General features: G+C 41.4%; 1 protein-coding gene and 1 long non-coding RNA gene across 4 annotated transcripts in view; one reads left to right on the top strand and one right to left on the bottom strand.

Annotated features, from left to right (window-relative positions):
• SH2B2 (SH2B adaptor protein 2) overlaps positions 1-12,344 on the top strand; it is a 126,218-nt gene that overhangs the window by 78,039 nt on the left and 35,835 nt on the right. For all 3 annotated transcript variants that reach the window (XM_075594331.1, XM_075594330.1, XM_075594329.1), the window contains 2 exons: positions 9,607-9,708; positions 12,189-12,280. In XM_075594331.1, the coding sequence (XP_075450446.1) occupies positions 9,607-9,708; positions 12,189-12,280 (194 nt within the window). The remainder of the gene's footprint in view (positions 1-9,606; positions 9,709-12,188; positions 12,281-12,344) is intronic.
• LOC142491576 (uncharacterized) overlaps positions 3,491-12,344 on the bottom strand; it is a 20,956-nt gene continuing 12,102 nt past the window's right edge. The window contains exons 2-4 of the long non-coding RNA XR_012800433.1: positions 11,385-11,460; positions 8,184-8,295; positions 3,491-3,861 (exon numbers count right to left, since the gene is read on the bottom strand). This is a non-coding gene — a long non-coding RNA (uncharacterized LOC142491576). The remainder of the gene's footprint in view (positions 3,862-8,183; positions 8,296-11,384; positions 11,461-12,344) is intronic.

The following is a 12,344-nucleotide window of genomic DNA, read 5'->3' as shown; positions in this document are numbered from 1 at the left end:
AGTGCATGCAGTGGTAACTGTCACCATCATGACCAGTACCCACAAAACATGATGATGCGTGATCTTGCCGGTCGCCAGAGGTAAAAGTTTTAGAAGCCCAGGATTTTTTCATGTCACAGAAAACACTCAAAGCGCAAAACTCCCTCTGGTTGTATTGAAGTGATGATCACACAAGGAATCTGGAAGCCCCACACCAGCAGCATCTCCATTGGTGATATCTATTTGTATTTACCCACTTGGTTTTATATTTTTTTTTTTTTAAGGGTTTGCGCTTTTATTTTCTGTATCACTCAGGATTTTTTCATGCCTGATTTTGTATATTAAAGTATTTTAGCGACATCAAAAGAGACAATATATTACAGGGAATTACCTATAATAATAAAAGAGATAGTCAGTCTGTTTCTCTGTCAGGACCATATTTCCAAGACCATCAAACCTTGACTTTAAACTTTGCAGGCATACTAAGGGGACTCTAGGGGTTTGCACCTCTGTGTTCTTTTAAAAAAAAAAAAATATATATATATATTTTTTTTATTTAAATAAATTAATTCTATGAGTGATTAAAATTTCTCTGACAAGCAAGTTAGCCTAGTAGGCTATGCATCGGGCAAGTGACCTCATAATGTGCATAGCCTGGTGGCAGATGAGAGTCAAGATAGCTGTAAAGTTTACACAGAAAACAGACAAAAGAAAGACAGGAAGTCAGTTGACACGTTAGGAGAAAGCAAGAAAGGTGAAAAGCATTGGGACATCATAAGGTATTGAGAGAGAGAATTATTATTATTATTATTAGTAATATTGATTACTGCAACCCATGCAAAGCCGAGTTTTAAAAATCTAGTAATACAATAAGTGCAACAAACATAAAATCAGACGATAGAAAGGAAATTCCTGTCCTGGAGAACTTTCAATCTAAGGCTGAGTTTATACTCACCACGCGACGGAGCGCATAGCCTCGCGCACTCCTGCAACCCCAGCGATCTGTGAACTTGGCTCCGGGAGGATGGGGACGCGTGGCAGACCCGTCACGAAGCTGGTTCGCCCTCATTGGCTGAACCGCTCTCGTCACGCGGACGTCACGCGGCCACGCTTGAAATTAGAAAAATATTTGTCTCTTCAAGTCTTGGTCCGTTGTGCGCGCACACTAGGAGTGGCCTCATAGGCATTAGGCAATTTGTGGTTGGTATGCGCGCGAGCGCCATCGCGTTCTGTATATTAAGAGTCTTACAGAGACAAAAGACGAAGAAATAAGCGCAGTGCTTGACGACAATAGTTTGTAAGTGTGGGTATGGAGCAATAGCGATGAGTCCAAGCTATTAAAATGCTTCTTTTAGAAGGTGTGTTTTTAGGTTTGACTTAAAGGTAGGGTGAGGTGGTGTTTGGGGTATATTGAGTGCAAGAAAGGAGCAGTGAGGTCAAAAGATTTGAGGCGATAGAGCTGATGAAGAAGGGGTGTAAAGGAGACAATTTTGAGCTGGGCACAGGAGACGACAGAGGCATATTGAGAAATCAAAGCAGATACGTAGTGAGAAGCGGATGAGAGGAAAGCCTTGAAGGTGTAATGGGAGAACTTTACATGTGATCTGGAACTTAATGGGAAGCCTGGAAAGGTGTTTAAGGAGAAGATGACCAGACACTGTTCTGAGAGAAAGTGAGATAAATGCAGAATTTGGGATTGATGGCAAAGGACAAAGTTGCGAGGCAGGGGGATCAGTTATTAGTAAATGACAATAATCCAGATGGAAGAGGATATGAACATACACCTACGTTTTAGCAGTATAATGACAGAGAAGAGGCGGATCTTAGCAATGTTACGGAGGAAGAAGTGACAGTTTTAACCTGAGCATGTATTTGAATGAATCAGTCAAATGTCACACATAGGCAATGTGCTTTGGTATCAGTGTGTATGGTGGTTCCGTTTTTTGTCATGGAAAAAGGGTATATTGGGCCAGGTTTAGGAGGAACTATGAAGAGTTCAGTTTTAGAGAGGATAGGGAAGAGTTGAAGATATGGGAATTATGATAGGATATTGGAGTTCTGATAAGGGGGGGAAGAAATAGGATTGGCAAGTGGTAGAGGGAGAAGGGGAGAGCAGCTGAGAAAATGCCAACTCTTTATAGGAGACAAAGAATCAAGAGTTCAAGAAGGAAGTTTGGGTAGAAGCAGCGTTGAGGTGGATGGTATAGGAGGAATCTCCCTGTGGATAGCATCCACCTTGCTTTTGAAATGCAAAGGCTTGAGGTACAGTAGGAAGGAAGAGAATGCCAGATGAGGGAATCACATACAGAGAAAAGACGGTGTGGATTGGTTATGAGAGTGTACAGTCGATTTTTAAATAGTGGTCAGGCATAAGATAATGGTCAGACAGGATGATACAAATGAGCTGTCGGTGTTTGTAATTTGGACCAGGAAACTGTTTTAAACAAATTACAACAGTACAGAAAATTCTCTTAAGTCATTTATAAAAAAACACCATGTACTACTGATGTGAAAAGGAGTTTCCAAGATTTATCAAAATCCCATTGCTTTAGAGTTAATTATTTTAATTTAATACAATGCAGATTTTTACTAGCAGATGTTATCTTTGTTGCGGGCTGTCATGTCTATTTTTCAAACCCAAAATCGTTTTTTCAGATCAAAGACTGGCCACTCAAGTGATACCCAGACTGACTGATAAACCTGCATCATTGGGATATTATGCAGTTTAGGTGGTTTCCTAATTTACATAATGTCCATAATAATATAAATAACTTTGCCTTTTTACAGGCGTTTTTCTTCTGTGTAGTGGGTTAGAAAAGCACAAACACATGGTGCAGATACATATATTAATTCAGTTAAAAACAAAGTAGCTCGCCTCACTCACACGTAAGGGGCTTAAGGATGTGGCAATCAGAACAGTGGAGTAGACGCGCGTTCAATAGGCAAATTTCTCTGAGATTCTGTTTCTACCTTCTCCCCCTCTGAGAACGCTGCTGATGCCGCTACTAGCCATCGCTCACTGTTACTTCCGGGTGTTCGCTGATGACGTCACAACGTCATGGAGATACCTCTGCATGTCTGAGACTACGATTGGGTCCTGTCTTCTCCTTTAGGCGCCCTAAGTGTTTTGCAGATCCACGGTCCACTTCCTCAGGGGCATAAAATACACTACACTTATACCCCTGATGAAGCGGACAGTGGAGCTACAAAACGCATAAGACGTGTCTTAAGGTTGGACCCAGTCGGAGGCTCAAAGATGCCGAGTCATCTCCAAGACGTCGTGACATCATCACCAAACACCTGGAAGTATCAGTGCATGACGGCTAGTGGCCGTTCTCAGAGGGGAAGAAGGTAGAGACAGAATCACAGAATTTTTTTTTGCCTATTGAAGGAGCTTCTACTCCACTGTTCTGAATGCCACATCATTTTGTGTGAGTGCAAGCACCTTACTTGTGAGTGAAACTAGCTACTTTGTTTTCAACTGTATTAATACATTTATCTGCACCAGTGGTGTGTTTTGTGCTCTTCTATCCCACTGCAGGTTTTTAATTTAATTTACCAAAGAGTTTTGGAAAAACCTTTGAAGAGGAAGCACAACCACATGGATTTGGTTTATGAACAATATTATGGCAATTTGTGTTGGACTACTGGAAACCTGACCCAGTCCTCTAATCCAGCGTGCAGAGTGGGTTATCTTTTGCCATTTGCCTTTCTTCTGTGGCCTGGATCTGCAGTTTCAAAACGTTTAACTAGTGTTCCCAGCTGTTCCCTGCTATTCTCTGCATCTGGTCACGCCGCTGCGGGAAGAATGCAGGAGGTCACGATAGCCACGGAGGATCTCTGAAATGCAGGTGCCTCCCTGCATTTTCCCTCCAAGGCCGCCTGCAGAGAGAAGCAGGAAACTGTGACCCAGTGTGGAGCATCATTTACTACAGTTTCTATGCAGAGAAGGCACCAGGTGAGGACCCTACGATGTGTACAGTCTCACAGTCACTTTATCAGAGCTATGGTTACAATGTCCTCTTCCAAAATGACTTGCATGCCTCATCTTCTATGTGACACCAGACTTGCATTTCATCTTCATTTGTTCAGCCATGTTGCTCTATCTCAGGCAAACTGCCTTTGATCTTTCTATGCCCCCTATTTGATATGCTATGAAGCAGACTCTCCCTTACTCGATTGTTCCAATGAATGGAGGGGAAATCTTGCAAAGCAAGGAAAAGATTACCTTACTGCATATTGAATAAGGGACTTTTAAGGGTCAAAGCAAACTTAGAACCGTTATGGCCAATATAATTGTAGAGGAGATTGCTCCTTTAATGGGTGAACATGATAATTTGACATAGAAATAATTGTACATGAGCTTTCTGAGACCACCTTCTGGATGCTGTATACTGTAGTGTGAAGAAGAAAATTGGGAGGTACTGTAAGGTAGTAAAAACAATATCTATGATGAACTCTAAGGCCTCGTCCAGGGTGGTGCTGAGCGGACGCGCGCGCTCATGCTAGACACGTTGCGACAATGCACGTGGCCTGCGTGAGCGGGCAGGCGTGCCTGCTCGGCGCTCAGCCGCTTGCCAAGCAAGCAAAATTGATTTTGCTGCTCGCAAGCGCGTCACATGAGCGGTTCGCCTAATGAGGGCGAACCAGCTCCGTGACGTCGTGGCCGCGCCCCCAGACGTGCGTGCACCTAGCCGGCCAGGAATCGCCCGGCCGAGCAGGGCGCAGCGCTGGAGGGCCAGCGCGCCTGTTTCCACCTTGGACGAGGCCTTAGGCTACGCTTATAGTGCCGGCGACGGTCGCTGGAAAATCAAATAGAGATGACTTCCAGCGATCGCCACCAATCCGCGACCAATCCGGCAATGCATTTGTTTTGCTATTGCCGTCAATATAAGCGCAGCCTTACACTGATCCCTTAAAAGGTATTAGTAGCTGTAAACAGACCAATAAATCTGGTGCAGTTTTTTTAAACCAGTTTTGCAGCAGGAAGACTGATAAATGACAACCTTTGTGTTTCTTGACATTATTTTGCTCTGTTTATTTTAATAGACAGTGCTGAGCTGCCCCCACCTCCCCAATACATATAATAAATGCCCCCACAACCCCCGAATACATATAAAATATACCCCCACCTCCCCAATACATATACAAAATACTCCCACCTCCCCAATACATACATATACAAAATACCCCCACCTCCCCAATACATATAATAAATGCCCCCACCACCCCCGAATACATATAAAAAATACCCCCACCTCTCCAATACATATACAAAATACCCCCACCTCCCCAATAAAATTCAGACTTGCCTTGAGGATGGTGTCAGGCCGGGCATGGTGGCTTCGGAGGGGGGAGGGGCGGTGGCTGCAGAGGGGGTTCAGTGGCTGCGAGGGGGCCAGCGGCCGGTCAGAGCAGTTGCCGCCATGCCCAGCTCTCCCCCATCTGCAGACTTCTGTCTCCCTGTCTGTCCCACACCGAGGTGTCTGATGCTGACACGCGTCGGGCCTCCCTCTCACGTTGGCGCGCACCGGAAGCCCAGCTGGCGTCCGGCGCCGACGTCGGAGGACACGCCGTGCGTCACCATCACAGCACCTCGACGTGGGACAGACAGGGAGAGAGAAGCCTGCAAGGGGGGAGAGCCGGGCATGGCGGCAACTGCTTTCACCGGCCGCCGGCCCTCCCTCATCCACCCTGCATTTGGAGAGATAATATCGGACACATACATGTATTACCTTTCATTTTATACCAGACGCAGGGGCAAAATACCGGGCTGGCCGGTTCAAAACTGGACACTAGGCAACCCTACCAATATGACCTATTTTGAAAGTGAGCTCCATGTCATACCCTTCAATCAGGTTTCCAACCTTATTGGTACTAGGGTTTTTTCCTAGATCATTTTTTATTTTAAAGGCCTAAAGTTTGCAGTAGTGTCTCCACACAGCAACTCCTGTTGTTTCCTCTCACTTTTACTACCCCACAAGGCACCCCCAAAGCTATTTTCAATGCAGATTACAAATGATTTGATCAGGGGGGAAAAAATGTATTTTTGGCATATTCCTAAATAAATTTATTTGAGGTCTACTAATGTCACCAATTGAGAGTAGCTTAGCAGCCATGTTCATTGTAGGAATAAAATACACGGTTGGAAAGAAATATCAGTGAATAGGGTGAAAACAGACATCCTGCTGTTCAGTATTGTGCAGAGATATTAACAAAATAAAAAAATAAACATGTAGGAAGAACTGGCCTTGGATGTGAGCTATCTCCTACTTACAATATATGTTCCACCAATTAAGTTGAGTAAATTGATCAAAGACCCATGGGAACTGCAGGTCGTGTCTCATTCATGTTTGGATTTTATTTAACTAATTCGCCATCTGCTGGGTCTGAACGTACCACCTGAACCCAGACTATAATAAATGACTAAGCCATGCCTGAATCCCTAATGCCAGGCATCCACTTGGAAGGTGGCTTTTCTTACCAGTAGACTAACAATCCTTTTTAGATTGGTATTAGAAGAAAACCTTGACTCATTTGACTATTGCCTTTGATCAGGATCAACGGGGTAATCCTATTTGGGACTACAATTGAAAGTAACTTACGCACAACACCGCAATAAAGTAGTTAAAGAGATTTCAAGCAGGGTCAACATCTGGCCCAAGATTTGTATTTTCACATTGGTTTAATGATTTAAATGTCCAAAGTGGATCCACACATTTTGCCCTCTGGTTGCTGGGATACTTACTGCTTTAGTTGCTGGTTTATTGCTTGGATTTTTAAAGATGGTAGCCACAGTCATCCAATAGGAAGCCATTGCAGCATGACCTACGAGATTTGGTGGCCATTTTTATTTCCCAAAAGGGAAAGAATACACTGGCAAGTAAACCAGTAAGTATCTCGGGAACCTGGAGGCCCCAGAGCTAAATATACTGGGGTTCAACTCCAGAGTACTCCCAGGAAAAATTCTGTAAAAAAAAACAAACCCTAAGGAGCCTACATTGTTTTCCTGTTGCAGTGTTTTGTCGGCCTCATGAGAACTGATGATATTACCAGGCAACATTAGGCTCAGAGATTTATAGTAGCAGTCCAAGCTGCCGTTTAAAAAATAAATATATATATATATATGTATATATATTCTCAATTTAATATGTGCATCTATACAATCCCTACAATAAGTAATTAGCTAAGTTGCCGATTGATCCGTTCTCCTGTGATCAATCAGCGAAGATTTGGCTTGGGGGTTTACTAAATGACTGCAAAGGACTATTCTGTTTAAGAAGAGTAATGGGGTGTGACTTTGTAAATGGTTGCTATAGAAACAAAAAAAGCTTGTTACATTATAATCCATTAAAAATGTAATTCAGACGTTTTTTTTTTATAAAAATGCTACAAGTATTTTCTCATAGTACAGAACTGATGAGATATTGCTTGGTCTGCAGCTTTAAAACACTGAATAAGCTACGTTTAAAGATATTACTGGCTGAAGTTATCTTTTAAACTACAGTAAGATGGGAACCCTGAGACTACAGGCCATCAATCACATTGCATGGAGTACTGAAGCTGCTGAAATGATCCATTGTACATAACTTTTACTGTTCATCTATTTCTGTCGCAGAATCACATCACAAATGTACTTGTTAAATGAGAGGAGGGGGGGGGAACCAGCTTTTAAATTGATGCACAACAAAAATAATCAAATTGCTTCATCTTGGCATTAGCTGCACTCCTGATGGCTTGATAAATGACCGCCTATTTTTTGCGGTTGTGTTAATTGATTGGGGTGGGAATATAATAAATGGAATACAAAGGGGGCATAGAAAAGCAAGAGCAATTTACATCTTCATTTAAGAGCGGCCTCACTTTCATTGTGTGATAAACCAGTCAGTTCATTTTATGACTCTATCCAGTTGCACACGGGTTTGGCTTCATCTGAGGACACCCACTTGAGCAGTCCTGGGAAAGTTAAGAAATCGGTTGCATCTTCTCAAAAGGATTAATGCAAGCACAAAGTAAATACAGTACCTTCACCGGAACTAGGCACGCCTGATTTAAAAAAAAATACTCGGTTACCTTTGAAGAAAATAATATATCTTCAGAAGTTGTAATACTGTTCGAAAAGGGTCAGCAACTATGCATTGCAGTCTCCTCCGGTGCTCAAGGAGTCAAAGGAGCAGTCCCACTTAACGTATTGAACAACTTACCAACATTGTCTTCGTTTGGAAAACTTATCGTTCTTTATCTCTATCAATCGTTTCTTGTCTTCCACTGTGGCTCTTGGGTAATGATGACATCATAATTACATTCCAAGGAGAGCTACGGGAGAGGATGAAGAAGTAACATGTTTTTCAGTGGTATAGAAGGTTCCACAAAACAACCGTGGACTACAGATTAGTGCGCACGTTAAAATTGTCTTTATATGGCTGAACTGGGAACGTGCTTCGATCACTTTGGCTACATCTGCATCCCCAAAACAAATACTATCATTAAAAAAACTAAACTAAAAACACATTGGTCTGCAAAGTTGAATAATGTCTACAGCAAGACAAATTGCCAGCGGCTTAAACCTTTCTGGCTAACAGTGTGCAGTGGGTCTAGGAATCTCATTTACATTTACTACAACTGTGTGCAGTAGGTGGAAACACTTTACAGTATTTGTCTTAACTGTGAGGGCAATAGGAACAAATCTACGCTATGTTTGGGTTGCTCTTGGCTAGTTCAGGGATCTGTAAAATAAATAAAGTATTTTTATTAACAAGACCCTACAGTTATCTTTAAAATAGTTGTGAGTGAATAACCAATGAAAACATTCAGTTCTATCATAAGATGTGCATTGGTGTATTGTCTTTATTTTATTATTAAATGTTCTACTTATTTTATTTATTGGAAACTGTATTTAATGGTGTGATGCTATAGTTCCAGTATTGCCGTCTACACTACCGCAAAAAGCATCAACAAACTCAAAGAAGATTTGTTGTAAAAGATTGAGGGTTTTTTTGTGTTTATTTTAGGTCTGGGCGAACAGATTCTAACTAATTCACAGTATTGGAAGGAAATAAAATGTAACAATTATATTGCAAACCCCTTTATGTTCTCTTGTTTCCGTCTTTTTTTTAAAACGTTTCTATCTATTTTACACCAGTTCTCCAGATTCCCCTTCGTATTTCTATTGTCTTTTCCTGCGCCATTAAATGCCAGCATTTTACAGCAGATGTGGCTAGGGCAGCATTGTGACTGAAGCCCTTTGCATCACTGCACATTGCTGGTAGAGTGATTGCTTTATATCAGGAGACTTCTTGAATTGCATAATTAAGGAACAAAGGGGGCAGCCACAGGGTATTGAGACTGGTATTGCAGACAGATGTCATGCTAGGTTGCACCCCCAAATCCATAAATCTGTTCAAATGCATTAAAACTCGATTTGTATTAGCAACACTTTCTTAACCCCATATATAAGCGATGAATTAGTGTTTTGTCTCAGAATCCTAAAGCGAGAAAATATTGTGTCAAACAGACCCAATCTATGGGTCCTTGCGTGTAGAGTTTATATGTCTGAGTCATTCACATAAAATGCTTTTGTGTCAATTATTGAAATTGTGGCAGTAAATCATCCCCCTCTCTTTGCAGTCTTCAAAACCTAAAGTAAGCATTCCACTCTCAGCCATTATCGAGGTCCGGACTACAATGCCTTTGGAGATGCCAGACAAGGATAACACTTTTGTATTAAAGGTAAAGCTTCTTAACACAAATATTTGACTTTAGCAACATGTTTGGTTGATAAGCCATCCTATGTTATTGCGATCCAATGTATCTTAAAATGCAAATGGTTGTGCTCTAACCTGCTGTGCTAAAGGTGTTAAATGATCATCCTCATTTATTCTTATTATTTATTATTGTCATTATTGAATGCCATGGAGAAGTCTATTAGACATAAATATATATCATCAAATAAACTGAGAAGCAAAACTGTTGTTAGATCTTAAGCCTCTATTGTATTATATTTTAAGTGGTTCCTTGTTGTTATCATTCATTTGTATATGGCCTTAGACACTATGTGAATAGGGAGCAGCTACATGTGCAATACAGGAATAAGAGTATTTAATATGCAAGTAAGCATAAGGGAATATAATCTCTTTCCTGAAAGACTTGCAATATAATGCAATAGATACCTAAGGAATGTGCTTTGCTGATAGCTAAGGCTTAGAGAAAACGTATCTGTTGGTAGCAATCCTTGAGGATTGAATTTGTGCACCACTGATATAGTGATAGTTGTTCTGTCTCCTGTCTGTTCCAGCACTTCTTGGTTTCTGCTGTTGCCCTGGCAACCCCCTTCTCTTCTCTCTGTGTTGGGCTGCTCCTCCTCCCCTTGCCTTTTGGTGCAGTCCTACCTCCTATTTTCTTTTTGACTGTGTCATATCTTGCGTTTGCAGAGTGTGAGTCCCTGCAGCAAGGTTCTTCCACTTGTTCCCTGTGAGAAGCCTTTGTTTTTTTACCTATCCCTATCTCTATTGCCATCACCCTTCCCTTTATATGTTCCCATCCCACAGTGTGTATTCCCCAGTACTTTATCCCCCGTCCCTTAATTTCTGTTTTGTGCCCTCAAACAATTCAGAATAAGAAGCCTCCCTTTGCATTAAATAGGCATTGAGTTGAGCTGTCTGCCTCAACTCACTAACCAGAGTGTGCATGAGTCAGAACAATAGTCATTTCGGGAGCCTCCCCTTCCCACCTGGAAATTTGCAAGAGGAAGTTTGAAAATACAGACAACATTTCCAACATTTTCAGGGCTTTCCAAAATCACTCCACTGCCCGTTAAGTTTAATCTTCCAGAGAAGATTACACAAAGTCCTCACTTCTGCAACTTTTCTTAATTGAATTACTGTAGAACTATAGGAAAGGGTAAATGGTTTAAGTGTGGAGCTACTCAGCATGTACATTTACATTTTCAGAGATGTTTAAACTTCCCCTCCCCAACATGGAATGCCCCCTTTAATGATCAGATAAATAATCAAAACTAATAGCAATATTATTTACTAAGTGGTACTAATGATAAGTGACCTTGCAGTGCCGGAATTCCCAATTAACTTGAATAAGGTGTCTTGTGGCGTAGCACTGCTTGGTAATTATGGCCCTAAATGCTCAGTTCTCAAAAATAAAATGTTTTTTTTTCCATCAATGTAGGAACTGATCCCCCAAAAAATCCTACTTTGCTTTTTATGTACTGTATTGTTGACAGTCCTTCCCAACACTGAAGACGTTAACTAAATAAAAAACGCTCAGTGATGATCTACTCTAGAATACTTGACCAGAAAGTAAGGCAGTAAACGTTGGCACAGTCCAGTGCTTTGGCAAGATTATTGGAAATTTGATGTGCGCCTGTGTAACTTTTAGACATTTAAACCAACCTGTAAATCATCAAGCATTCCTTTGGTGAGCATCTCAGTGGTCACTCTGTCACTTCCTGGAGAGATCTGAAAGGACCTAAAGAAGTGGTGAGAAAAAGTAAGGATAAGCAGCACAGGCCTTCAAAAGACTTGAGACATGTGTGAAGCTGAATATTGCTTTAAAGGGTTGGTTCAACATAGCTGAACATGGTAAAAAAAAAAAACTAGTAAAATGTGAAGTCTTCCATGCATAAACAGGGCTGCTGGGACTATTTTGTGACTGGCGGTGCTGTGCACCGGGGCTTTATAAAGATGCACCCACACCCCAATCTGATAAAACATGGTGGTACTCTGCACGTACTGAAATGCAGTGGAGCATGCAACATGCAGTATGATGAAGGTCCCTCATTGAACTGGAACATTGATTCCTGTATTGTTTAATGCATTCATTTGATTCACCACGTCCAGTTATGCTGTATCTGTTCTGCCTCACCTATGGTTTGGATGATGTATTTGTTTTTATTTTTATATAAATACATACATACACATACACACGTGTGGAGTAGAGTAGGAGGGCAGAAGTGGTCTGAAGGGGTAGAGGAGGAGGGACATGTTCTCACATAAAATGCTATATATATAAAAAAGCCGGAAGAAGAGATCAGTGTATCTCGAAAGCTCGCACAAATAAAAGCATTTCGTTAGCCACAGAACGGTATCATCTATTTATTTTTTGATTATTGAAGCTCGGCTAACACGGTACTGATACCTCTACATGTATATATATATTACATATGACGTTAACGTCTTTTCCTTTTCTTTTTCTAGGTAGAAAATTGTGCCGAGTATATCTTGGAAACGATTGACTCTCTACAAAAGCACTCTTGGGTAGCTGATATACAGGATTGTATAGACCCTGGGTAAATATGCCTTGAATTTCCATTTATTATTAAGTAGTGTTTTGGGGTAATACAATGTATTTTA

The sequence above is a fragment of the Ascaphus truei genome, chromosome 3 (assembly GCF_040206685.1).
Source record: "Ascaphus truei isolate aAscTru1 chromosome 3, aAscTru1.hap1, whole genome shotgun sequence".
Taxonomy (NCBI): domain Eukaryota; kingdom Metazoa; phylum Chordata; class Amphibia; order Anura; family Ascaphidae; genus Ascaphus; species Ascaphus truei.
This window is presented reverse-complemented; position numbering and strand designations above follow the sequence as displayed.